The sequence below is a fragment of the Ochotona princeps genome, chromosome 15 (assembly GCF_030435755.1).
Source record: "Ochotona princeps isolate mOchPri1 chromosome 15, mOchPri1.hap1, whole genome shotgun sequence".
Taxonomy (NCBI): domain Eukaryota; kingdom Metazoa; phylum Chordata; class Mammalia; order Lagomorpha; family Ochotonidae; genus Ochotona; species Ochotona princeps.
The window spans coordinates 10,907,619-10,934,557 of NC_080846.1; the positions used below are offsets into that span (position 1 = coordinate 10,907,619).

Here is a 26,939-nt window from a genome sequence, read left to right on the forward strand (position 1 = left end):
GAGAACTGATGTGACTTCACTCATGTGTTGAAAGTTGAATCACTGTGGATTTTTGTGGAGAAAAGGTAGGGAGGAGTATAGATGTTGGAAAAGGAAGCAGGAAGATCAGTTAAGAGGCCATGGCAGCTGTGAGCAAGGCAGTCTGGGCTAGGATTAGGGTGGCAGTACTGCTGTTGGTGGTGAGATTCTGGATATATTTTTAAAATAGAGGCTTTAAGGTATGTTTACATGAAGTCAGTGAGGATCAAAGATGTTGCCTAGGATTTTTGTCTGCACACTTGGCAGGAAAGAGTACCATTTAATGAGATGAGAAAGATTGTGGGAGGAAAACTCAGGAGTTCATTGAAAAAAAATTTTTTTTAATCTGAAACAGGTTTTATGCAGTTTATTTGTATAGTTCAGGAAGATAGTCACACTTCCCTCACTCCCCTGCCTCCAATACGCGTCTCAGTTTCTATGCCACCCAGTCGACCACTCTTACACAGATCAACTCCACCTGATTCATACTTGCCAGGAAGTTTTTGAGCTAGTCAGTAAGCTATTCCTATGACTGCCCTCTGGCAGTTTCTGCTCCTCAGGGAAGTTGTACTTTGCCATGGTGGCACCCTTGACCAAGGGAGGTGAAGCTGCTGAGGGCGTTGGCTCTTGTGAGTTGTTATTCCTTCCGCTTGCTGCTGGGAGGACACTTCAGAGCAGGAGTGTCCAACAGAAATTACATAAATAATGAAACATTTGATGGTATGTTAAAAAATTAAAGTAAACTCATTTTAACAATGCAATACAAATAAATTGAGTCTAGCAGTATTTTAAAATAATGCGTCTTGATGAAGTGGGTTGTATCTCAGAAAAATCAAAGTTGGTTCAACATTTTAAAAATCAATCCTAATAGAAAAATGAAAAGAAAAGGAAAAGATAAATTTTCTCACTAGATGAATAAAAAGCATTTGACACAATTCAGCACCTTTTATGATGAAAAACACTTTTTTTAACTAACTAGGAAGAAAATTATGTTAATTGGCAGTTCGTTAAAGAGATCTACAAAAACAATTCCTCAAAATTCTATCTAATGATGTAAGATTAAATCAATAGATTTAATCAACCCAGAGATTAAATCAAGGCTGACTGCTTTCAACCCAGATTGGAGGCCTGACCAGCCAAATCGTAGAAAAGAAAGTAGACAACAAGCTTACCACCTTATCTCGGGCTCCCATTCTTTTCTAATATAAATATTATTATTTACATATAATATGTCTGTTATCACTAGTATTCCTCAGGAAGCTCTAGAAAGAGAGAACCTAGCATCAAATATTTTAATGAAAATCATAAAAAATTTGGCATATGCATAAATATATTTAATCTTGGGAGAACCTCCTTTTCCCTGTGTGTGTGAGAGAGAGAAAGTGTTCATTAATTTATTCATAGAAAAGTAAAAGTGATAAATTTAGGAGAAGAAGCTGGGTGAGTAGAATTGAGGTGATTGTCTCCTCTCTAGTCACAGAGCACACATTGTTTTCTTTGATGTAATAAGTTATAGGTGTAGTCCACATTACTTTGAAGATGCTGTTGTTATGAGTAGGTGAATACATTTAATTCAGTGAGGAAATTTAGCAAGCCAAGCTGCCTTTTTAGTTTTTAAAGTTCATTTATTTATTTGACAAGAGTCACAGACACACACACAGAGAAAGATTGATTGTCCATGTGCTGGCTCATTCTCCAAATGTCTACCGTGGCCTGAACTGAGCGGGTACAAAGTCAGTATCAGGAACCTCTTCCAGGTCCCGTATGGATACAGAGGCCCAGGCACCAGGCACAGCAGCAGGGAGCTGGATCGGAAGCAAAGCAGCTGTGACCAGGACCAGCACTTCGGGATGAGATTGCAGTACTGCAAGCAGTGACTTAGCCTGCAGCAACCACAATGCTATCCCATTACATGTTTCAAACTTTGGCTTTCTGACTTTTGAGATTATATTCAAGAAAGAAAAAGAATAAAGTACCACTAAACTATCTCACATTTTCAATTATATAATATGTAAATTATAAAATATCTCAAATACTGTATCTGAAATAGCTAAAAGAATCGCCAAAATGATAGACTTGTATTGCATGTTGAAAAATTGTTTGTAACATGTATGGCAAACAAAGGGTTGCTGTCTTTAATATATAAAACGTTTTTACAGATCCACAATAGAAAAAAATTTCAATAAAAAGCCAAAGAGTATAAGTTACAACTCCCAAAATAGATGTAAATGTCTAATAATGATTGTTGTTGTTATTCCTTAAGGGATTATGTGTAGTGTGCTCTTTCCTACTTTATACCCATAATCTCATTTGATTCTTTAGCTATTAATGACATAATACTGTTGTATTTTTAAAAATTTTACTTTAGAAAATATGTAGATTTATAGAAAAGATATAGATTTGATTATGCATTAGATACTGATAAGCATCTTAGTTAGGTTCTTAAAAAACTTTGAGTGAAAACAGCATACAGAATTTAGCAGTTACCTATGTCATTGAGCATATCTTTGAACTCAAGAATTTTAGCTTTAGATTGAGTCTTTAACACTGTATGCTGCCTCAATATAAAATAAAGTGTGCTTTCTTATTTTGTTCTTAAATTTCAAAATTGTGACGTGCTTATACTAATTAATCTGAACAATGAAGCAGTATACAAAATTTAAAAGTTGTATTATTTGTATTCCCAAATTCTGTCCCTCAAATGTAATAGCGTGTACATTCTTCAAGACTTTCAAGAAATGAAAATTTTGTAAATGAAATATTATTTTCCTCCTAGTAGTTTATCAGGTACTTTTAAAAAATCATTATTATATGTGGTTGGCAAGTGTTGGAGGGCAAACAGTAAGGTACATCGCATCAGAGTGTAAATATACCAGTTTATCTAGTAGAAAAGCTAACAACCCATGAATATTTTGAATATATTTCTCTTTACCTATCAGTTGTGTTTCAAGGAAAATGGCATTAGTGCCATTCAAATTTTTATGATATATGCCTATATAAAGTTACACATGGGCATTCGGCCTGAATATCTCCTGTATTGGAATGTGGGCTTGGTTCCCAGTTCCAACTCCTCACTCCAGCTTCCTGCTGTCACAGACCATGGGAAGCGGCAGTAATGGCTCAAGTGGTTGGGTTCCTGTGACCCGCAGAGAAGGCCTGGGTTGAGATGCAGTCTCCTGAGTTCAGTTTAGCCTACCCCATTGTTGTAGGCATTTGCGGAGTGAATAGCAAGTGTCAATGTAGGCAAGTGTCTGCTTGCCTCTTTGTCTTTCAAGTAAAATAAATGATTTAAAAAAAAAAATGCTTGCTAGTGAAAACAAAACAAAACAAAACAAAAAAAAAATAGTTGCTGAAGCCAGCATTATTTGCAGCTGATTAAGCCGCTGCCTGTGAACTGACATCCAAATATCAGAGCACCAGTTTGAGTCTCAGCTGCTCCCACTGCTAATCTACCTCGCTACTGATGCATGTATAGGATACTGAACTCTGTCATTGTCCATTCCTCCAGTGTTGGGAAATGCTAAAGTAGCGCAGTGATAGACTTATGACTGTTTACAAAGGACTACCATAGAAATACTAGCGGGGAAACCAGTAGGCAGGGAGGGGATTTGAGGAAGGTAAATCCCTGAGCCTGTGGAACTGTGCCATAAAAAAAAATAAAATAAAAAATAAATAAATAGTGGGTGGCCCAAATGGCCTGAACTCTGGCCACCCTGTGGAAGACCCAGGTAAAAGTTCCTGGCTCCTAATTTCAACCTGACCCAGTTCAGGTCATTATGGGCATTACAGAAGTGAACAAGACGATGGAGAATCTCCTTCTCTCTCTGTCCCTTTCTCTGTCACTTTGCCTTTCAGATAAATAAATAACTTTTTAAAAAAGTAACAGCCAGCTAAATGACACAGCAGGCTAATCCTCTGCCCAGTGGCACTGTCATCCCATATTGGTTCATGTCCCAGCTGCTACATGTCCAACCCACTTCTCTGCTGTATGGCCTGAAAAAGCAATTGGAGAATGGCCCAAGACCTGGGACCCTGTATCCATGTGTAGACCTGAAAGAAGCTCCTGGCTCTTGGCTTTGGATTGGCTCAGCTCCCAAGTTGTGGTTACTTGGGGAGTGAGCCATTTAATGGAAATGCTTTCTCTCTGTCTCTGCTTCTCTCTGTAAATCTGACTTTCAATATAAATAAGTAAATAAGTGTAAGATCTAGTTCTAAGTGTATTACTGGATTGTCTAGTGTCTAGTATGATGCCTGAAATCTAGTGGCATACATTTGTTATTTGTAAGTTTTTGAATTCATAAATTGTGTGTTTTCTTGAATATTTGAAGTTGTATTATACATCATTTGTAAGTAGAGTTTGGACTTTTCACTTCTTATGAAACAAAAATTACTTATTAGAATGAGTGTACATTGTTGTTTCTTCTTTTAGGAGTGGAACATTACCAAGCTGTCAATTGAGTATGATTCTGAGCCTTTTGGAAAGGAACGAGATGCAGCTATCAAGAAACTAGCCACTGAGGCTGGAGTGGAAGTCATTGTGCGAATTTCACACACATTGTATGACCTGGACAAGTAAGCTGCTTTTGAAAAAAAAGTATAGGAATGAATATATCTATTATATATTTATTGTATATATTATATACATTATATATAATATATTCATTATATGCACACATATATATATTGCAATATTTATCATCTTAACCATTTTAAAATACATGGTTCATACTGTTAAGTACTTAGTTAAGTTTTACCTTAAGTTTTTAAAGATTTGGTTTTTTTAACTTTTGTATAAAATTTATTTTGTATAATGTTCTACATTATAAAAGGTATACAGTTAATTTGATTATTTCCTTTTTTAATTTTGATTTCTTTTTTTTTTTTAAGATTTGTTTTATAGAAAGGCAGACCAGATTTAGAGAGAAGGAAAGACAGAAAGAACCTTCATCCGCTGGTTCACTCCTCAAATGGCCAAAATGGCCAGAGTTGAGCCAGTCTGAAGCCAGAAGCCTGGGTCTCCATGCAGACACAAGGGTCCCAAGGCTTTGGGCCATCCTCTACTGCTTTCCCAGGACATAAACAGGGAGCTGGATGGGAAGTAGAGCAGCCAGAACATAAACTGGCACCCATATGGTACACTTGCAAGGTGAGGGTTTAGCAAATTGAGTCATCATGCCGAGCCAGATAAGTAAAATCTTTATAGAAAGTAAATTAATTTTCATTTGTTAATCTTCTCTGAAAGTTCAAGTAAGTCCTATTAGGTTTCAAAAAAATTATTCATAGATCTGGGACAGCATGCTTTTGAACATAGTAGACAGATAATATCCTTTAAATCCTTTAAAGCCTAAAAGTATAAGGTTGTACTTGATATGGCTTAACTTGGTGGACTAATAATGTACTGGTTTCTAAAATTAGAGAAGCAGTAAGATTTCTAGATTATAAATAGCTTGTGTGCCGGGTGCTTATCTTAAGTTTTTAAAATGGAAATAATGGCATGCACAAATATATCATACAGTTGTGCAAGAATTAAATGGATATAAAAAATAATTAAATGAATGTTTGCTAAACTTTTAGCATTTTACTTAACTGCTGTGTGTTTTATTTGCTGACAGCTATGAAAATAGTGCACAAGATAAAAATATTCAGCTATTCAATTTCAGAGCTACTATTTATTAACCCAGCTTCCTGAATGCATATCCTAGGGGCTAGCATATGGTGCCTCAAGTACTTGGGCACCTGATACCCATGTTTTGAACCCTGACTTGAGTTCTGGAGACTTGACTTTGGCCTATCACAGACCTGACTGTTGTGGACATTTGAGAAGTCAACCAGCACTTTCTGTATGCCTGTGTCTCTGCCTTTCACTCAGACTAAAATTAGTTCTTCTAAAAATCATTTTAGGGCCCGGCGGTGTGGCCTAGCGGCTAGAGTCCTCGCCTTGAACACCCCGTTATATGCGGAGTCATTTGTGCGAAAACTTTGTGAGAAAGTGTAATTAAAAGATGTTTATTTTGGTGCAAAAAATATCACATGTAGATATATGGAGTCTTCCAGTTATTCATGCAAAATGCATATTATGAAAAAATTGCATGGGTTTGAAAATTTTTTTGCACCAGAACACACTTTGAATTTCATTTCTGTGTTCATCTTTTGGAGTTCCTTCATAAATCCTTGGTAAAGAAGCTTCCCTTCTAGTGCTTCAGCTTGCTTGATTTTAAGGAGTGTGTGGCAGGAAAGGGATAGAACAGTACAAAAGCAGTTGATTTTTAGGTGGGAGATTCAATATTATGCATAAAATTAGTATTTATTAGTATTATTAGTATTATTAGTATTTATTGGATTGAATGTGAATATTTGTCGTATGTCATAACTCATAAAATGTAACTTTTAAAAATTTTTTTCTTACATTAAGTTTTGGCTACTAAAATATAGTTATAGTGTTCCCCATAATATTGCTGCTCTATCATTACATTTAATACAGTTATTGTGATCCTCAAAATATTATATCCAAAGTTTACCCAAAGCAGGAGAGGAAAAGCTTTTCAAGTGACTGTTTTCTATACATACAGTTGATACATAATTATGGTGTGTTTGAACTAAAAAAATCTTGGTTTGCCATTTATCAATTATGTGAGCTTGACTAATTTGCTTAGCCTTTCTGGTAGGTTTCAGTGTGTGCGTGTATAAAATAATGGAATTGAATTTTACCTCTGATCCTTTTTTTAGGGCCAGATACTAAGCCAATGAAAAAGAATCATTACATAAAATAGTGTCTAATGAAAAGTGTCATTGGCAAAGCTGGCTCTCTAACCAAACATCTGGGAGCCGGACCTGAACCCCGGTTCCCACCTAGGAGGGACCATCGCCTCCTGCCTGCAGGGCACATCAGCAGGAAGCTGGAGCAGAAACACATTGAATCTTACACTGTCTTGGCTGCTCAGCTAAACACTGCACTGTGACTTAACTTTTATTGATATTTGAGAGATTTCTTGAGTTTAGTTGTCATGTTTTTCACATGACCTGTGTATTAATTTTTTGGTGTTATCTTTAGGCTAGTATAGCCCCCTGAGTTTTTCACCCATAAATCTTTAATACTGTTCACCTTAAAGGTTTTGATAATTGCATAGTGAATATTTTTGATACCTAGCAGATGTCTAGAAAATTAAGAGAATGAGTTTTAGACTCAATCATTTGAATATATTTTATGATCATGTAGGAAGATGTCTAAGAACTATTAAGTGATTAACTATATTTCAAATCTTCAACCTTAACACCAAAATATATCTTTTTTTTCTTATTAACTGCCTTTTACTAACTCTTATAATAGGATTATAGAACTCAATGGTGGACAACCACCTCTTACTTACAAAAGATTCCAGACTCTCATCAGCAAAATGGAACCTCTAGAAATTCCAGAGGAGACAATTACTTCAGAAGTAATAGAAAAATGCACAACTCCTCTGTCTGAAGACCATGATGAGAAATATGGAGTCCCTTCTCTGGAAGAGCTGGGTGGGTATAAACTATAATAAATACAAGACCTGACAGCTTGAGCCATAAATCACTCAGAAAATTCAACTCTTTAATTTTTCCACATAAAGTATTAATGCATTAAGGGGGGAAGAGAGAGAGAGAGAAAAAACTCCTAAGCCAAGAAGTGATAATTCTGTACATTAGTTGTGCACACACACACTCTGGGTGGGTGGGTTGGTGTGCGTGTGAGAGAGAGAGAGAGAGAGAGAGAGAGAGAGAGAGGCGGGAGGGGGACGATGCTGTCACCAGGTGTACATCTAAAGGACAGAGATCATGTCCTGTCCCGTGCAGGCCCTCAGTCGGTTTCTGTGCTGTTTTCATCATTTTTTCTCTCAACTGTGGTTAAATAAAAATTGTTTTAATTCCGGAGAATTGATTGAATATTTATTTACTTATCTAGGTTTTGATACAGATGGCTTATCTTCTGCAGTGTGGCCTGGTGGAGAAACTGAAGCACTTACACGTTTGGAAAGGCATTTGGAAAGAAAAGTATGACAATCTAGATCATCTAGCCATGCTTTTATTTCCAATCTGGCATTTTAAAAACAATTCCATTCTCCTTTAAAAATAAAAAGCAGACTGTTGAAAAGAAGCATTTAGGGAAATAGTTACATAAACCCAATTTTAAAAATGAACTATCTCCACATTTAAATGTCCTTTCCCCTATTTTTTGATTATTTTTCTTGATTATTTCCTACTTTTCTATTTAAGCTGGTTTCTGATGATGAGAACATTGAAGCTAGAGCAGAATTTTCCTGTCAATCTCAGTGTCAGGTAGAGGGTGCTCTCAGCCATGTGTTGGGACTTGGAAGATGATGTTTTTCATATGAGTATGTGCTGCATGAGAATGATTGAACTAAAAAAAAGTTCACCTTTCCTTTATGTTTATTAAAACAAGTAATTTGTGGCTTAGATAATGTTGTTCTCCAAGAACTATGTAGCTATTTTTTCAAAAACCACCATTTTGAATACTTTGTTACAAAGGAGAAGACAATGTGATTCTTGCTGTATTTTCAGGCTTGGGTAGCAAATTTTGAAAGACCTCGAATGAATGCAAATTCCTTGCTTGCAAGCCCCACTGGACTCAGTCCTTATCTCCGATTTGGTTGTTTGTCATGTAGACTGTTCTACTTCAAACTAACAGATCTCTACAAGAAGGTATTTATTGTCTACAATTAGAGCTTATTTTTCAAAACTCATTGTTAAAAATTGCTGTTAATATTTCTTTGCTTTTTAATCACAGGTAAAAAAGAACAGTTCCCCTCCTCTTTCTCTTTATGGGCAGCTGTTGTGGCGTGAGTTTTTCTATACAGCCGCAACAAATAATCCACGCTTTGATAAAATGGAAGGAAACCCCATCTGTGTTCAGATTCCTTGGGATAAAAATCCTGAAGCTTTAGCCAAATGGGCTGAAGGTCGGACAGGCTTTCCTTGGATTGATGCCATCATGACACAGCTTCGTCAGGAGGGTTGGATTCACCATCTAGCCAGACATGCAGTTGCTTGCTTCCTGACACGAGGTGACCTGTGGATCAGTTGGGAAGAAGGAATGAAGGTAAGTGTTCTGGTAATGTAGTCTGGTCTTTGAAGAAATTCTAGGTGCTGTATACTGGATAGATTGTAGTGTGGTGTTCAGTGAATGAAACACTGACTCACCACAATATAGGCATACTTTTGGACAACAGGATGGTATAGTCAGGAGAAATGTTGAACAGTCTAAAGCTGTGAATCTAAAATCATTGAAGTGTTTAAGCAGGCTATCATTTAAGAGAATTAGCACTCTAATCATTGAAGTAAATTAGCACTCTGTATTTTATTGTATAGATATATTTATATGTGATCATTCTGTAACAAAAAGAAGTTGTCTAAGAATTCTCAAATAGTGAATTCATATTCTAAATCTTAACATATAAACCATTTCACTTCATTCCAACATTAAAGTTTTTAATAATAACTTCTGTTACACAAAGTGAAGCATACTGTGTTTTATTATATATTGTGTTATGTAACAGGATTTATATATATGTTCTCCCTCTGCCCATAATATAAATTTTCTCTATCCAAGGGCCATTTCTGAGCTTTTTTAAAAATGTCCTTTATTTCCTAGGACAAAATTGTACATAAAGATGTATAGTGCATATTTAATAAGTTTATAATGATCATTTATTTCAAATCCTTATTTGAATTAAGGAATTCAAAACCTAAATTTGTAATATTTTTGAAGTATATTTGTATATGAATATGCACCCTTTATTTAGGCCACTTTACTAAGCTTCTAAGTTTTGTTGATTTATTTGGTAGTGCTTTTGCTATTTTGAAAGTGGGTTACTACTTTTTATCTGTTAATATCCTGTCTCTTAAATCAGTGATTCTACAGTAATTTTTTTATCCTACCTCCACTAAAACTGCAAAGATTGGAAAAGTAGATTTTCTTTAAAAATCTACATTACCAATATTTTTCTTTTCCTGAAATGCCTCAGTATAAGATAGAACATACACAAAAAGCTAACTTGGGATGTTTTAATTTTACAGTTCTGTACTAATTTTCTTTACCTTGACTTTTGACCTACAGTGACCTCAAAAATGCTTGCTTTGAGAGTTATATTTGTGCAAACTAATTGGTTATTGTTACTTCTGAAGGTATTTGAAGAATTATTGCTTGATGCAGATTGGAGCATAAATGCTGGAAGTTGGATGTGGCTATCTTGTAGCTCCTTTTTCCAACAGTTTTTTCACTGCTATTGCCCTGTTGGTTTTGGTAGGAGAACAGATCCCAATGGAGACTATATCAGGTAAATCAAGGGTGATTTTTTTTTTTTAAAAGATTTATTTATTTCATTACAAAGTCAGATATACAGAGAGGAGAGACAGAGAGGAAGATCTTCCGTCCGATGATTCACTCCCCAAGTGAGCCGCAACGGCCGGTGCGGCGCCGATCTGAAGCCGGGAACCAGGAACCTCTTCCGGGTCTCCCACACGGGTACAGTGTCCCAGTGCATTGGGCCGTCCTCGACTGCCTTCCCAGGCCACAAGCAGGGAGCTGGATGGGAAGTGGAGTTGCCGGGATTAGAACCGGTGCCCATATGGGATCCCAGGGCATTTAAGGCGAGGACTTTAGCTGCTAGGCCACACCGCCGGGCCCAATCAAGGGTGATTATTACTCAGTTTGGAATAGCTAATCCGGAAGAGCTTTTGATGTTTAAGCAACTCTATAAGTATCCCCCTCTCAGGATGGGTAGCAGAAATAAGGAGAAGGGTAAACAGATCATTTAAATGGTATTGACTTGATTTTAGTCACCCATAGCTGGTAGTTTCTGATCATTTGCTCATAGTGCATTTTATTAATAATTTTTCTTCCTTCTCCCCAAAGGCGTTATTTGCCTGTCCTAAGAGGCTTTCCTGCAAAATATATCTATGATCCCTGGAATGCACCAGAAGGTATTCAAAAGGTAGCCAAATGTTTGATAGGAGTTAATTATCCAAAACCAATGGTGAACCATGCTGAGGCAAGCCGTTTAAATATTGAAAGGATGAAACAGATCTATCAGCAGCTTTCACGGTACAGAGGTCTAGGTATGTATGTAGTTGCATTTGATTTTTTTGTTTGTTTGAGGCAGCTGTTTCTGTATTTATCATAATTTTTATCTTGATCATAATTTGATAGGATTTTTTTCTATTCAGGTCTTCTTGCATCAGTACCTTCTAATCCTAATGGGAATGGAGGCCTCATGGGATATTCTCCTGGAGAAAATATCCCCGGCTGTAGCAACAGTGGGAGTAAGTGAAAAGGAAATTACTGCACTTTATCACATAGAGAAATTAGTGATCAGATACACTGTTTATTGAAGCTTACTATGATATGTTCTGTAAAAATCTGTCTTCCAACTCAGCATAATAAATCTATACCCATGCACACACAATTATCACCTCACTCAACTGGTGACATTTTAGAGGTGGAAAATATTAGTACATGTAATAAAATATTAGTAAATGTAATAAAATTAACTGAATTAACTGAATCAAGTTAAAGATCTTGCAAACTGAGTGATGAGAAGAATTTTAAGGGTAAAATGAAATTTATATCCCTTATTTTCAGAATGTTCATTATTTTTAATTCTCTTTAGATGTGTCCCAGTTATGTACAGAGGATCACTTTGTACATGCATTTATTTTTTCCTCCCAATCTTGTCTGTACTAATTTTCTGAATGATATGTGTTTAGTACCAAGTAACCCTTGTTTAAACAACAACAAAAAGCGATTATTTAAAGCACAAACTGGCAGAGAATGAGGGACAGCGAGAGAGAGTGAAGACTTATCCACTGGTTCATTTCCCCATATGGCAAATGGGCCAACCAAAGTCGGGAGCCTGAAGCTCCATCTGAGTCCCCCACATGGGTCTCAGGGGCCCAAGTCTTGAGCCATCATCTGCTTGTCAGGAACAGAGCAGGAAGCTAGATCAGAAGCAGAGCAGCCACGACTCAAGCCAGTGCTCCAGTATAGGATGCCAGCATTGCAAGTGGCAGCTTAATTACTAACCCAATTGCGTAAAATCTTTTTTTTTTTTAGATTTTTTTTTTTTACTTGAAAGTCAGAGTTACAAAGAGAGGAAGAGACAGATAAATCTTCCATCCACTGTTTGACTCTCCAAATGGTTACAACAGGCAGCATTGGGCTATTCCAGAGCTGTTAGCCAGGAACTTCTTCCAGATCTCCTACCTGGGTTGGGTGCAGGAGCGCTAGGCTTTGGGAAGTGCTCTGCCACCCTTCCAGGCCATCAGCAAGGGCTGGATCAGAACTGCCAGGACACAAGCCAAGTCACATAGGCCATTCTGGTGCCATAGGTGGAGGATTAGCCTATTATGCTACTGTGCCAGCTCCTTGCATAAATTCTTGATATATATGTATTAATAATGTTAAGTTGATATGTATTGGGAATTTGAACTTAAATCATGCCATTATTTTATCTTTATTACAAAGTCAGATATACTGAGAGGAGGAGAGATAGAGAGGAAGTGGAGCTGCCGGGATTAGAACCAGCGGCCACATGGGATCAAGGCGAGGACCTTAGCCACTAGGCCATGCCGCTGAGCCCAATCATGCCAGTTTTTAAGGTTGTAGCCAAACACAGTTTGAGATGAAGTAATTAAAAATAAGCAACATTTGAGGAATGGTTATTTTTTTTGATCAGATATTCTCTGTAAGATTAAGACCTTTTCTAAAATCTGATTGGACAATTTAGAAATACCCTGCATCCTTTTGAGAACAGCATGTATTTTATCTTCTGAAAGTTAGATGAAAGACATCGGTAACACTCGGAGTGTCTACCTTGTTCCCACAGTAGAGAATATTAGCATACATCTTCACAATAACCTTCTGGGAAGATGGTGGTAGAACCCTCATTTTGTGACTGGGAAATATCATAGAAAGGTTTGGTAATTTAGCCAAAATCCCATAGTAACTTACTAATTGAACTAAGATTTGGATCTAAGTCAAATCAGCCTCAAAACTCATAGTGTTTCCTGTTATAGTTAACCTTCTCTGCAAAGGTAAATGCCACAGATATTTTTTTTTAAAGATTTACTCATTTTATTACAGCCAGATATACACAGAGAAGGAGAGACAGAGAGGAAGATCTTCCATCCGATGTTTCACTCCCCAAGTCAGCTGCAACGGGCCGGTGTGCGCCGATCTGAAGCCAGGAACCTGGAACCTCTTCCGGGTCTCCCACGTGGGTGCAGTGTCCCAATGCATTGGGCCATCCTCGACTGCTTTCCCAGGCCACAAGCAGGGAGCTGGATGGGAAGTGGAGCTGCCAGGATTAGAACCGGCGCCCATATGGGATCCCGGGGCTTTCAAGGCGAGGACTTTAGCTGCTAGGCCATGCCGCCGAGCCCTCTGTATCACTTTTGTATGGAGTAACTTGCTGTAGCTGTCTGCTCCCACTCCCCTGAGAGTGCCTGGAGGCAGACCCTATGTCTTGGCAGTATTTTATCCCTGGTTCCTGGTATATTCTCTGGCATAAACAGACATTCAGCACATATGTAATATATAAATAAAATGTGGAAGGAATGAATAGATACAATTTAATTCAGTGGTGAAATACACACTACTCTTACCATTCTGATCATTTTTCATTGTATACTTCAGTGGTATTCAGTATGTCCCCATAGCTGTTTGAAACTTTAACTAACATTCTGTAGTGAGTACCATGGGGTGACAAGTCTCACAGTAAGGAAAAGTCATACTGATGATAAGCTCAGGAGTCGCACCATTCAGTGGTGAATGTGTCCTCGGCCAGGCCTGACCTGTAAAGAGCTGTTCTTTAGAAAGTGACCATTAAGACTTTGCCTTTGAAGTGCCAATATTTCTGTGACCTAAAACTTCATTTTTCTTGATCTGGGAATGTAATTTTTTTTTATCAAGGAGGATTGAAGTTTAGTCTTTTAATCTTGAAAGTATATACATCCCTCCTCTGGTCTCTGTCTCTCTGCTCTCTCTCTTCTCTCTCTTGCTCTTCTTTGCTCTCCCCTCTTCCTCCGGCCTCCCTTCCCCCCCTCCCCTTCCCCTCCCCCTCCACTCTGTTGGAATAAACCTATAAGATACCTAAAAAAAAAAAAAGAAAGTATATACATAAGCTTAAGTATAAACGCTGAAAATTGTATATTACAGTCTTACTACATAAATCTTGGATTTATTTTGAGGACTTTTACTGTGTTTTAAATGCTAACAGGTTGCCCTCAAGGGAGTGGTATTTTACATTGTGGTCATGGAGACAGTCAGCAAACTCACCTGTTAAAACAAGGTAAGAATGAAGCTTTTGAGCAAACTGTTCTTTTTACCTTTCCCATCTTAAACATACATGTTTTCAATGGGCAGGGAGAGGCTCCCCGGACACTGGCATCAGCAGTGGGAAGCGGCCTAGTCAGGAAGAGGACACACAAAGTATCGGTCCTAAGGTCCAGAGACAGAGCACTAATTAGGTAAATGTTTCAAATAGTTATTTGCTGCTTTAATAAAGTATGTTAACAGAAACTGATTTCTAAAATGGATGCCAGAAAATCCTGAGGCATGAATCCTTAAGCAGTTATTAAAAGTTAATTATTGGACAAAAGAAATGCATCTTTTTGGGGACAAGTGCTGTGCTCAGTCTTATGGTCATTTGACAAGATAATGTTTAAATTTGAAAAACTTAAGATTTTGTGATCAAATTGTTCACTAAAAAGTTTTTTCATTACCCCACTATGTAATGAGTCTCAAACAATTAAAATGGTGTTTTAATTTTATATTTATGTATACAAACTTCTCCCCAAATCTTCGACTCTTAAATATTTATAATTCTTTTACTTGTTGTCATGTTTCTAAAATATAAACTCTTTCCTGTTTAAAAATAACTTGAATTTTTCAAAAATGCTGGCGCTTTATAGAAGTATCAGAGCTACACACGTATTCATTTTAAGTGGACACAGAATATTATCAATGTGATCCAAGTTAATGGGAACAGTATATAGTGCATTTGCCAGTTTTTAAAGACTACTGGTTAACCTTCTATTTTTAATTGGTTAATTTTTAATGACAGCCTATTTAAACTATAAGTTTCTTGGAGACGATCAATAAATGAATCAGAATTTTAGAATTTTTAATTATTTATAATCTTGCTTAATTCAGTGTTTTGTTTTGTTTTGTTTTTTTCCCCTTAAATCACAGAAAACGTTCAGGAGGAATGCTGTTGCAGCTGAACTTTGTGGGTATTTCAGTACTTTTCCACTAAATTATTCTAAAATGTTCTTCATTGATGGAAAGCAATTAGTTACATTTTGAAATACATTGTTTCTAATTACATTTCTGTGCTTTTTAACTTTTTAATGAATTTCACACAGGATGGGTGATAATTTGTATATAAAGAACTTGACAAAACAGTTTGCTTAATGTAAATATAGTCACAATTAGCATAGATCCATCAATATATTTTTGATAAATTTTCATGTATGGTAAAAGTTAAAGTTGCAAGCTGATATTCTGTTATAAAATTCAAAGTTTTGAGAGTCAGTATGGGAAAATAGGAGGTTTTTAAGACTTTCTTAAAAGACTTTGTTAAAGAAAAACATTTTCTTGACATCATTGAGGTAACTTTACATTCTTTGATAATGTTTTAGAAAATGTGTATGATTAAATATTGCTTACTGTAACCTCTTAAATATATCCAGTACATGTTTCAAGCTTCATGTTTGCCTGTTTAGACCCAAACATGTAGAAGGACCGTGTGTTAAGTCCTGTCTCCCTTTTTTGTTTTTGATAGCCAAAGTGACCTTGTTATTAAAGTTTATGTGAATATGGGATTTTGTATACCTGGTGGTGGTTGTTTTGTTGTTGTTTTCATTTTTAAAATTTTGTTCATATTTGGTAAGGAGGAGAGCATTGCTATGTGAGATGTGATTTACAAACTGCAGATGGTTCTGCAAATCACACGCCACCATCTTGACTGAGGGTAGTGTTATAGGAGGCACCTTATTAAGTATATTCTCTTAGAGTCAACGTGACTAAGTACCATATATTTAATAAAATAATATTCTTCAAAAGTAATTTACAAGAAAGGATTTAAGTGGCAGGCAGAATCTAGGCTCCCCATCTCAATATTGACTGATTTCCAAGATATTCTAGAATTAACTAAGCAGCCACTGTGTATGAATAAGAGGCATTTGTCCAGAAACCTTTCTCCATGACCTTATCTAAAAATTCCATTGTTTTTGGATTGCACACTTTGCTGAATCACAAGCAATTGGAGTCCAGGTTAAACTAGGGGTTTCACTTGCGTTCAGGAAGAGGAATTAGAGGAGGATACAGAAAAGAAAAAAGTTAGCAGCTAAGGTCTTTGCCTAGCCTGTGTGGGGACCCCATATGGGCACCAGTTCTAATTCCGGCAGCCCGGCTTCCCATCCAGCTCCCTGCTTGTGGCCTGGGAAAGCAGTCAAGGATGGCCCAAAGCCTTGGGAACCTACACCAGCGTGTGCCCCCTGGGGCACCTGGCTTTGGATTGGCTCAGCTCCAGCCATTGCAACCACTTGGGGAGTGAGCCAACAGATGGAAGATCTTCCTGTCTCTCCTCTCTGTATATCTGGCTTTCCAATAAAAATAAATAAGTAATAATTTTAAAAAGTTAGGAAAAAACTTGAACTACATGGTGCATTCAGGACTGGACTAGGCCAAAGGCAGGAGCCTAGAACTCCTTCAAGGTCTCCAGCATGGGGGATAGGAGCCCAAGCACTTGGACCATCATCTGCCTTCCCAGGCACTAGAAGCAAGAGGAGCTGAGGTATAGTATGCTATGGTTGCAAGCAGCAGCTTAACCTGCTTCACAACAGCCCTGCTCATTGTTAATTCATTATTCAGCAAGTAGTTAACATTTATTGAGTATTCTACCACACCAGACACAGTTATGACTGTTTTACATGGAATAGGATTATGAAACATAAACCATCCCCTCCCTGTTTTATATGTGGAGGGAAAAAGTGCAGTTAAGTGTAAGGAGTTATTCGAATATCCCACCCTGGACCCAGTGCCATTTCATCTTCCTCACAGCTCACGAAATTCGCGCAAGTCTAGCCATCCACCAGTCAGATGTAACCCAGCATTTCACCTGAGAATCCCACCCCCATCTCCCAGCCCCATCCCCAACTCCGCCCACTTACCTGTCATTCTTAGGCCATCACCTGTGACAGCCTCAGGCACCAATCCCCTGGGGCCTGCCCTCAATTCCTCCCATTCTCCCCCCCCCCCCCCAGGCTCCCAGCTGGGCTTTGTCTCTCTCTTCTCCTTCAGACACCCCCCCCTCTTTTCCTTCTCTTACTCCCCTTCTCGCTGATCTCCCACCACCCTACCCCTGCCCTGATGGAATAAACCTCCTAAGATAGCTTGTTGTGTCTGGTGTTCTGAGCTCACGGTTAAGAACCAGGTTGCGGGAATTAGCTATGCGTAATAATACCGTAAGAATCAGAACTTAAACTTTTTTAAATAACTAACATTAAGGATTTGCCTATAATTACAAAATTAGTAAGTGGCAGAGCCAGGCATTTCACTGCAGAGGTGATTGCTCTTTTTTAAAGATTTACTTTTTGTTTGAAAGATTTTTACAAGAAGAGAAGAGGAGAGAAAGAGAGGTCTTCCATCCACTGGTTTACTCCCTGGAGGAGCCGAAGCTGGGAGCCAGAAGATCTTTAGTTTCTTAAAACTTTTTTTAAAAATTACTTCTACCTTTAAATATCTTGGGAACTCTGGCTAGATAATAAAGAAATAATGATTTCTGAGCTGCTAGTAACAGTCCCTAAAGGACTAAGTAACTGAAATTCCAGGTCTCCTAAAATCCTGGAAAGGAAAGGGTGTGAACAATCCTGAAGGCAGTCACTGCGGGTTGGGTGCCACTTCCGGCAAAGCTGCTCCGGCAAGGGGTGTGTCCCGAGCCTGCGTCCCGCGCTCTGATTGGCTGTGTGGGGCCATGCCTACGCGCTCACTTGTGTCTTAAGCCCTGATTGGCTAGGGGTGAAGCTCCCTGGTCTGCGACCTGAGGAAAATTGTAGAGTGACTTTGGTCTTGGGACCCTGCCCCAGCCCGGACTTCACACCTGAAGAGACAGGTCTGCGAGGGAAGAGGCAAAGCCCGGGACTGCTGCGCCTTGCTTAGAGCCGACAGGTGAGTCGCCTGCTCCTTGGGCCCCCTGGGAGTGATCGTGACGGCCCACCAGGGCCCTGCTGTCCGCTTGGCTCCGCCTGCCTGTCTCCCTCGGTAAACTTGTGACCTTTGGCTTAGTCCAAAAGATCTTTCTTAAACTCTGATTTTTTCTTACTGATAAACATCGGGACTAATTTTAAAATTTCAGATCATAGTATAAAAAATTTTGTTGAAATTAATGCTGTTGTATAAGGGACCTTATGAAAACAAAAATGTGCATGTTACCAGAAATGTGTTCCATTTGCCCCTCCCTCCCCCCAAAAAAGGTTTAGATACGCAAAGCGCTTAGCCGAGTGTGCTCACCAAGAGCATTCCTATGTTGGGGCGCAGGGCAGGGTCGAGGAGCCAAGCTGTTGTGTCCCGGGTCTGTCACTCTCCGAGCAACTTTAAGTTACTTTACCTGCCTCTGGTTTGCTGGGATGGTGTAATGGGTTAGCATATGTGAAATGAATATTCTAAGTAACCGAAGGAGTGTCTTCATTTTCCTCAAGCTGAGGCAGAGAGACATGAAGTTTCTTGCCTTAAATCACAGCACAGCTAATAGTTGACCAAGATCTAAGGCCAACAACCTGCATTAAATTGCTTCATGAACATACTGTTTACTCAATTCCAGGGCAGAGACAGGAGTTCTGTTCCTGTGTGGACCAGGTTCTTGGCTAGCGAGTGTTCAGTCCCTGCCCTCCCAGTACTTTCACAAAGGGACTGTACTGCTGTGATAATTCCAGAGATAATAGTGGGAGGGGAAAACCCCTGCACCTGCAAAACTGTATCATGGTAAATAAAAAATAAATGTATTTTTTAAAAAAACTATGGCAAGATGTTCATGGCTGTGCTGGAGTATCCCATGAATTTTGCTAAAATAATTTATAAAATGTTACTGGTAAACAGGCCTTTTTTCTGTAAAGTTACTCTCAGATGCGCTGTGAGCAAGAAAAAATTAAAAGGTATGCCTTATTTTAGCAACAGAGCCTGTGCTTTTAAAAAGCACTGCTGCTGAAATGAATGAAAACGTCCTGGGTGTTACAGCAGATGCAAAAGCAGAGTGCTACACAGAGCACGCAGAAAGTCACCTGCTGGGGAACACCTCCTGAAAACTGCGATGCCAGCAGGTGAGGCAAAGCAGCAATTCAGTGGGACACGTCAGTGAGCAGTCTGCCCATTTGGACTGTTGAGGCAGAAGTAGCATATGAACAGCTGTGGCTATGTCAAGTGGTACACAGTTGTGATTTATTTGCCATAAAAGCAAGGGAGATGGCTTCATTCATTAAGGTCAGAGAAATATCCTTGAGAAAGTGACACATAAAGCTGGGAGTCAGTACCAGTAGCCATGGAAAATAGTCTTCAAAGACTAGAGGCAAGACAAGAACTGAAACGAAGCAGGTCCAGCTGGTGTACGAGGAAGAGACTGGGGATATGGATGGTCGCAGTGCTGTGGTAAGCAAGTTCTGTGTTTAAGTGTTTATCCTGCAATGCTAATTTAAAGTGTATTGCAGTGATTGGCAAGATCACACTTTCGCTAAGCTGTAGAGAAGCCCAAGTGGACCAGCTAAAGCCTAGAAAACAAGGATGAAGATTCCAGGTAAGAAGAGAAAGTCTATAGCTAAGGAACACTTGTGGGCTCTAACCATATAGACATTGTCTTCATTGGGAGCTGTGTGAATAGACAGAAAGGAAATAGAGAGTAGAACAAGATCTGCGAGAATTAACTGAGGGAAAGAGAAAAATGGGATTTAGGCTTGGGGGAGAGTGAGTGGAAGAGCTGTGGAGAAATCAGAAGAGTATTCATCATGGGCTGAAGGACAAAACTACGCTGTTGACGAAGTTTATTTAGATTCTTTCTTACATTAAGAAATTTGAGGGCCCCGTGTAATAGCCTAGTGACTAGATCCTTGCCAGTGGTCATATGGGCACTGATCTGTCCTGGCTGCTCCAGTTTCCATCCAACTCCCTGCTTGTGGCCTGGGAAAGCAGTAGAGGATGGTTCAGGGCCTTGGGAACCTGTACTCACGGGGGGCACCTGAAAGAAGCTCCTGGTTCCTAGCTTTGGATCAGAGCTTAGTTCCAGTCATTGCGGCCACTTGGGGAGTAAAGCAGAGGACAGAAGATTTTTCTGTCTGTAAAATCTGCCTTTCCAATAAAGATAAATATTTAAAAATAAAATTTCAAATGGCTAAAAAACCAACTTCTAAAATTCAACATACAAAACGGTATACAAATTTTTACCTGATTATCTGGTACTTAAAAAGTAGAAGGAATCATAAAGGAAAACTTTAGCTGTTTAAAACTAATATGTTACTCTGACATAAGCTACAATACAGAAAACTTTGAAAGTATTACATTAAGTGAAATAATTCAGACAGATACAGAAACTCTTCAAACTTAGTAACTGAGGTTATGTTAAGACCACTGCTAAGAGGACCTGTGAACAATGGTGGGTAAAATGGGACCCACATCCTATTTGTGCTTGAGCCCTGGACACCCATGTGAGAGACTTTGGATTGGCCCAGCTCCAACCATTGCAGCAATTTAGGGACTTAATGAGAAGATGGAAGACCTGTCACTCCTATCTTTCTGTAACTCTATCTTTCAAGTAAATAAATCTTTAAAAATAACATCATTAGGTTAAAAATACAGTAAGTGAAAAATCCAACTTTGAATGCTTCATTTACTCATAATTGGATAAAACCATATAATGCCTGTTTATTATATAAAGTTGAATATTTCATGATTTATTGAATAAAGTGAAAAGTAGAATGGTTATTTGGGTAACTTTCATACATTATTAAATAAATTGTAAGAGGAATCATTTTAAATCACAGACTGTCATACTCTACTACTGGGAAGGGTCTTGAAGAGGCAAATTCATAGAACAGAGGCTGCCAGGCACTGGGGGAGAGTGTAGTAGAGTCCTTGTTTAGTGGTACCAAATTTGTACTTGGAATGATAGTTCAGGATATGGTGCAGCAAGGTAAGCCTCCTCCCATGATGCAGGGTCCAGGCTGCTCTGCTTCTAATTGAGCTCCAAGGATAATATGTCGGGGAAATTAGGACAAGATGGCCCAAGCACTTTTGCCCCCTTCACCCATGTGGAAGACCCTGAATAAGCTCCAACATTCTGGCTTCAGCCTGGCCAGCTAGCCCTGCCTGCCTGTTACAGCCAGTTGGGGAGTAATTCTGCCTTTCAAATTTAAGGAAAAAAAGTTCTGGAAATAGATTCTGATGTTGGATGTACAAATTGTGAATGTATTTAATGCCCATGAGTTACACACTTGTAAATACTTAAAATGATAAATTTTGTGCTTAAACATTTTTAAAAAAGTACCTTGGGGATCAGGTTGGTGGCTCAACAGGCTAGTCCTCCACCTTGCAGTGCTGGTATCCCCTATGGGTGGCAGTTTCTGTCCCAGCTGTTCCATCTCCCACCCAGCTTCCTGCACCCACAAGGCTTCTGGCTCCCCATTTCTGATCAGCTCAGCTCTGCCTGTTGCAGCCATCTGGGGAGTGAAACAGCTGATGAAAGATCTTTCTGTGTCTCGTTCTAAATCTGCCTTTCAAATGAAAAAATAAATCTTAAATTACTTTGGTATGCTAAAATAAGCCTTCAGCAATTGAAAATTTAATGCAATGTAAGTATATATTAAAATTACTTTTCCTAATAGAGTTTGTCAATCTTTTTTAAAAAATGGAAAGTCTTTAAAAAAATGGAAAAATGTAGTTTAATAATCCGCAAGGTCAGGAATAGTTGATTCAGAAAAATGTTCAAAATAATTAAGATAAGCTCAGCTTCATTGGTGTTGTCATTTTTCACATAACAAACTAAAACGGGTGAGAGAATCACTCAAACTGCTTTTGAGAATGTTAATGGACATAGTTTTTCTTGACAATACAGCAACCTCTAGTGTTCATATTTCTCCTCCAAGAATTATTTTATGAATTCATCCTAAAGAAAAAGCTATGATATATGGATACTCAACATACAGCAAAAATTACAGTTAGCCCCTGTGTTCAATATTAGGAATTAATCATAAAATTTGACCTAGCATATATATCATGCAGTCATTTCAGTTAAATAAGTGGATAAAAGTAGAAAATAAATTTCATATGTAATGTTCCTTTCAACATTCCTGCTTTTCACTTTAACAATTAGCTGTGCTCATTACAAATTGTTCAAACAACTTACCTGAACACAGTTCATCCTACAGCAAGCAGGACATGGTGATGGCTTGCTTTTCCGCTGGTCTCACTGGGCAACAGTCCCTCAGTCCCTCAGTCAGTAAGAGGGGAAACCTTGCCACTGACAACATGGTGCTAATTCCTAATGACCTGTCATTTTGTATAACATAACCCATAAACCACGTCAGCTACTTCACCTAGTGCTTAGGTGTCTGGGGAGTAAGCCAGCAGAAGGAAAATCAGTCTTTCTAAATCTGTAAATTTGACCTCCTCACCTCCTAAAAAAGTTAAACCTAAATGTTAACTTTGTTATTTATTTGTCCTTATAGAACAACCCTTTATATGCATTAGTTAGGCTTGAAAGTGAAGAATGCTCAGAGCCTGGCATGATGCCTAAATTGCCTTATCTTTCACTTCCAAGTGCTGGGATCCCACATGGGTGTGGGTTCGTGTCCTGGCTGCCCCACTTCCCATCCAGCTCCCTGTTTGTGGCCTGGGAAAGCAGTGGAGGATGGCCCAAAGGCTTGGGACTTGCACCCACATGGGAGACTTGAAGAAACTGCTAGCTCCTGATCTGCTCAGTTCTGGCTGTTACAGCTCTCTGTAAATCTGCCTTTCCAGTAAAAATAAACAAATCTTTAAAAAACGAAGTGAGGAGTGCTGAGCATATAGGGCAAGAGGACTGCAAGAAGAGGGCTTAGTGAAGACTGTTTTCAGCTTTCTTTTCAAAAGCCTAATGCCAACTAGCTACTTAGCACAGGACTATGCTTTTGTGACAGGGCTAAGACACTTAACAATCTGGGATATTAAAAAAGTTAAACTAGTCATGTTTGCATTACCAGAGACCAAAACAAACAAAAAAACAAAAAAAACTACTTCATAAGATTTTGACAAAACTCAATGGATTTATGAAACATAAGGAGGGTAAACTATGAAGAGGCATATTGAGTATATAAGGGAATTTTTCATTATTCCAAATGACTTTTCCTTTCTATTTTATATCCATTTGATTTCTACACTTACAACTTAACATGACTCAAAATTTGTAACTGAATGTTCTAAAAGTAAACACCCCTTGTCACAAAAACCTTTATTTTTTTTTCTCTTACAGGTATAATGAATATATTCTGAATCCCAGGACAATGGGACTGAGCCAGGGGGTTACAGGCCTGTTGTGCAAGTTGCTGTTGTGGTCCCAGCCCCGCCGGCTGATTTCCTTCAGAAAGGTGCAGTCAGTTCCAGGGAACAGACCTTTTCTTGCATGCTTCACCTATACAACTGATAGACAGTCAAACAAAGAAAACAGGAGAACAGTGGAAAAACTCTGTCAGTTTTCTGTTGATATTAGCAAAATTCGTAGAGTAAAAGAATGGGTACTTCTGGAAGATAAAACCTATGTCGAAGAAATTGCCAGTATTTTACAAAAACTAGGTGCCAGTGACACTGTGATAGCCAGTATTCTGGAACGCTGCCCAGAAGCAATTATCTGTAGTCCACCTGCCGTTGACACCCAGAGGAAACTCTGGCAACTGGTCTGCAAAAATGAGGAAGAGTTAATCAAATTAATAGAGCGGTTTCCAGAATCTTTCTTTACTGTTAAAGACCAGGAGCTCCAGAAGTTCAATGTTGAGTTCTTTCAAGAGCTGGGACTCAAGAATGTTGTCATTAGCAGGTTCTTGACAACTGCGTCACCTATCTTCCATAATCCTGTTGGGAAGAATAAGCAGATGATACAGATTCTCCAGGAGAGTTACCTAAATCTGGGTGGCTCGAAGGCCAACATGAACGTTTGGTTACTGAAATTACTGAGCCAAAATCCATTTATTTTGTTAAATTCTCCTACAGCTGTAAAGGAAACACTGGAATTCCTCCAGCAGCTAGGTTTTACAAACTCAGAAATTCTACAACTTCTGTCCAAACTCAAAGGTCTTCTTTTTCAGCTTTGCCCTGAAAGTATACAGGACAGCATTTCTTTCTCTAAAAATACTTTCAAGTGCACAGATGATGACCTCAGGCAGTTGGTTTTGAAATGCCCTGCCCTTTTATATTACTCTGTTTCAGTTTTAGAAGAGAGAATTCAGGGATTATTAACAGAAGGAATTTCCTTAGCTCAGATAAGGGAGACACCTATGGTTCTTGAGCTAACACCACAGATAGTGCAGTACCGGATGAGGAAACTAAATACCTTAGGCTACAGAATGGAAAATGGGCATCTAGCAAATCTAAAAGGAACAAAACAAGAGTTTGAGTCTAACTTTGGTAAAATTCAAGCTAAGAAAACCCGACCATTGTTTAATCCTGTTGCACCATTAAAAGTTGAAGAGTGACTACTGATGTTTTTCTAGCAATACAAAGTGAAACTGATCAGTAGAAACTTAAGCAATTCATGTAATTTATAAACAATAGTAGTGTTAAGAAAATACCTACTTTTTGAGTTGTTTGCATTATCTCGAAATAGTCTCTAACTCATTCACTCTTTTAAAATTAAAATTTTAAACAAAGTTGGTAACTCTGAGCTATTATGTCAAAAATGCATGTGCTGGGGCCAGCTTGGTGGCACAGCAGAGTAATTCTCAGCCTGTGGCACCAGCATCACATATGGCCACCAATTTTTGTCCCGGGTATTCCACTTAGAATCCAGCTCCCTGCTTGTGGCCTGGGAAAGCAGCAGAGGATGGCCCAAGGCCTTGGGACACTGCACTCATGTGGGAGACCCAGAGAAAGCTCCTGGCTCCTGGCATCAGACTGGCTCAGCTCCATTTATTGCAGCCCTTAGGGGAGTGAACCAGCAGGTGGATAATTTTTCTGTCTCTCCTCTGTAAATCTGCCTTTGAAATAAAAATTAAAAATATTTTTTAAAACACATGTGCTATTTAAATGACACATCAGTGTAATATTCTGTGAATGAATTATTTTTAAGCTAACCATTACACACCATAATTCAATATAGCACATTTCATATTACCAGCTCAAACATCACTCTTCTGTGGTCTGTATTCTGTAGCTTAGTATTAAGTAAAACATCAGCAAACTAACATCTTTTTAGGGAAAACGAATTTCAGATCACACCTGGCATCAATGGTGATTTCAGAGACAAAATATTACTCAAAAATAACTGAAGCCTACTTGTGTGATCAATTTGTTTAAAACATGTACATACATGATCTTCCGGTTTTACAGATGAGTAATCAGAAGCTCAGAGAAGCCACTTAATTGCCAGCAGATGTATTAACACTGACCTATCTATGCCTTCTGAATCCAAAGGATTACTTATGAGCTGGCCTAAGGGCGGTCACTGTGCCTGACATGTTACAGGGAATCGTTAGTAACAGCAAATTTGGAGACAATTATGAAAACTTTTCTATAAAATCTACTAACCTGAAATTATCTAATTTATATACTCTAATTTTTATTTGAAAGACAGAGTTACAGAGAGAGGGAGAGATTTTCCATCTGGTGGTTCACTTCCCAGATGGCCAAAATAGCCAGAGCTGAGCCTACCAAATCTAGCAGCTTCCACCTGGTCTCCCAACTAAGTGTAGGGTTCCGAGGAATTGAGCCATCCTCCAGTGCCTTCCCAGGCCAAATTCAGGGAGCTGGATCAGAAGTGGAGCAACCAGGACAAAAATTGGTGCCCATACAAGATGCCAACGTCGCAGGAAGAGGCTAAGCCTACTACACCATAGGACCAGCCCCTAATTTAGGTGCATTCTAAGTAAATCCGACTTTTTACAAAGTTCTGCAAATCCCAAGTCTACTTGTAAAAGAAATTGTGATGACTGGCACTAATTTAGTAGGGTTTCAAATTTCCATTTCCAAATCTTGATTCAAAATCAATACTACTCAAATACTGGCTAAGAAGTTTGTTTAAAAAAAAAAATGCATGACCAAACAATTGACTGTGACACTGAGTAAATATCTGTGCTCTATGTCCTCCACATCTGCATTCATTCACCATTCTACTGAGAGGTAACCTAAAGCTAACTCCAAAGGCAGCCAGTCAAGTAACCCTCACTACTCCTTAGGCTAGTGAGAGACAACCCTACCTGTACAGCACCTGCTAAACGCTGGGCCAACTGGGTGCTCTACAATCCCAGAAGTTAAGGTGATGCAGGAATGTTCTAAAAAACAAGTAGCAGGTCCTGACGCAATAGCATAGTGGTTAAGGTCCTCACCTTGCACGTGCCGGGATCCCATATGGGCGCCGGTTCTAATTCCTGCAGCCCCGCTTCCCATCCAGCTCCATGCTCATGGCCTGGGAAAGCAGTTGAGGACGGCCCAAGGCTTTGGGACCCTGCACCCGCATAGGAGACTTGGAGGAAGCTCCTGGCTCCTGGCTTCGGATTGGCTCAGCTTCAGCCATTGTAACCACTTGGGGAGTGAACCATTGGACGGAGGATCTTCTGTATCTCCTTCTCTCTGTATATCCTTCTCTCTGTATATCTGCCTTTCCAATAAAAATAAATAAATCTTTTAAAAAAAAAAAAGTAGC

At 38.8% G+C, this 26,939-nt stretch overlaps 2 protein-coding genes across 3 annotated transcripts in view; both read left to right on the forward strand.

Moving 5' to 3' along the window:
* The window catches only part of CRY1 (cryptochrome circadian regulator 1), a 52,930-nt gene extending 37,045 nt beyond the window's left edge, over nt 1-15,885 (forward strand). The window contains exons 3-13 of one of the 2 annotated variants that reach the window (XM_058673479.1): nt 4,448-4,590; nt 7,346-7,530; nt 7,952-8,040; nt 8,569-8,709; nt 8,795-9,106; nt 10,192-10,343; nt 10,922-11,124; nt 11,233-11,328; nt 14,283-14,354; nt 14,433-14,532; nt 15,257-15,885. In XM_058673479.1, coding sequence (XP_058529462.1) covers nt 4,448-4,590; nt 7,346-7,530; nt 7,952-8,040; nt 8,569-8,709; nt 8,795-9,106; nt 10,192-10,343; nt 10,922-11,124; nt 11,233-11,328; nt 14,283-14,354; nt 14,433-14,532; nt 15,257-15,320 — 1,557 coding nt within the window. In that variant the 3' untranslated portion in view covers nt 15,321-15,885. Of the gene's footprint in view, nt 1-4,447; nt 4,591-7,345; nt 7,531-7,951; nt 8,041-8,568; nt 8,710-8,794; nt 9,107-10,191; nt 10,344-10,921; nt 11,125-11,232; nt 11,329-14,282; nt 14,355-14,428; nt 14,533-15,256 lie in introns of both variants that reach the window. The other variant, XM_004589573.2, reaches the window with a different exon arrangement.
* Nucleotides 15,886-18,134: 2,249 nt separating this feature from the next.
* Nucleotides 18,135-24,869, forward strand: MTERF2 (mitochondrial transcription termination factor 2). Its single transcript, XM_012928283.3, has 3 exons — nt 18,135-18,235; nt 19,768-19,853; nt 23,559-24,869. The coding sequence occupies exon 3, from the start codon at nt 23,590-23,592 to the stop codon at nt 24,772-24,774; it is 1,185 nt and encodes a 394-aa protein (XP_012783737.2). The 5' UTR covers nt 18,135-18,235; nt 19,768-19,853; nt 23,559-23,589; the 3' UTR covers nt 24,775-24,869.
* The last annotated feature ends 2,070 nt before the right edge of the window (nt 24,870-26,939 follow it).

Coding starts and splice junctions, on each gene's coding strand:
- MTERF2 (XM_012928283.3), top strand. CDS start 23,590: ATGGGACTGAGCCAGGGGGTTACAGGCCTGTTGTGCAAGTTGCTGTTG.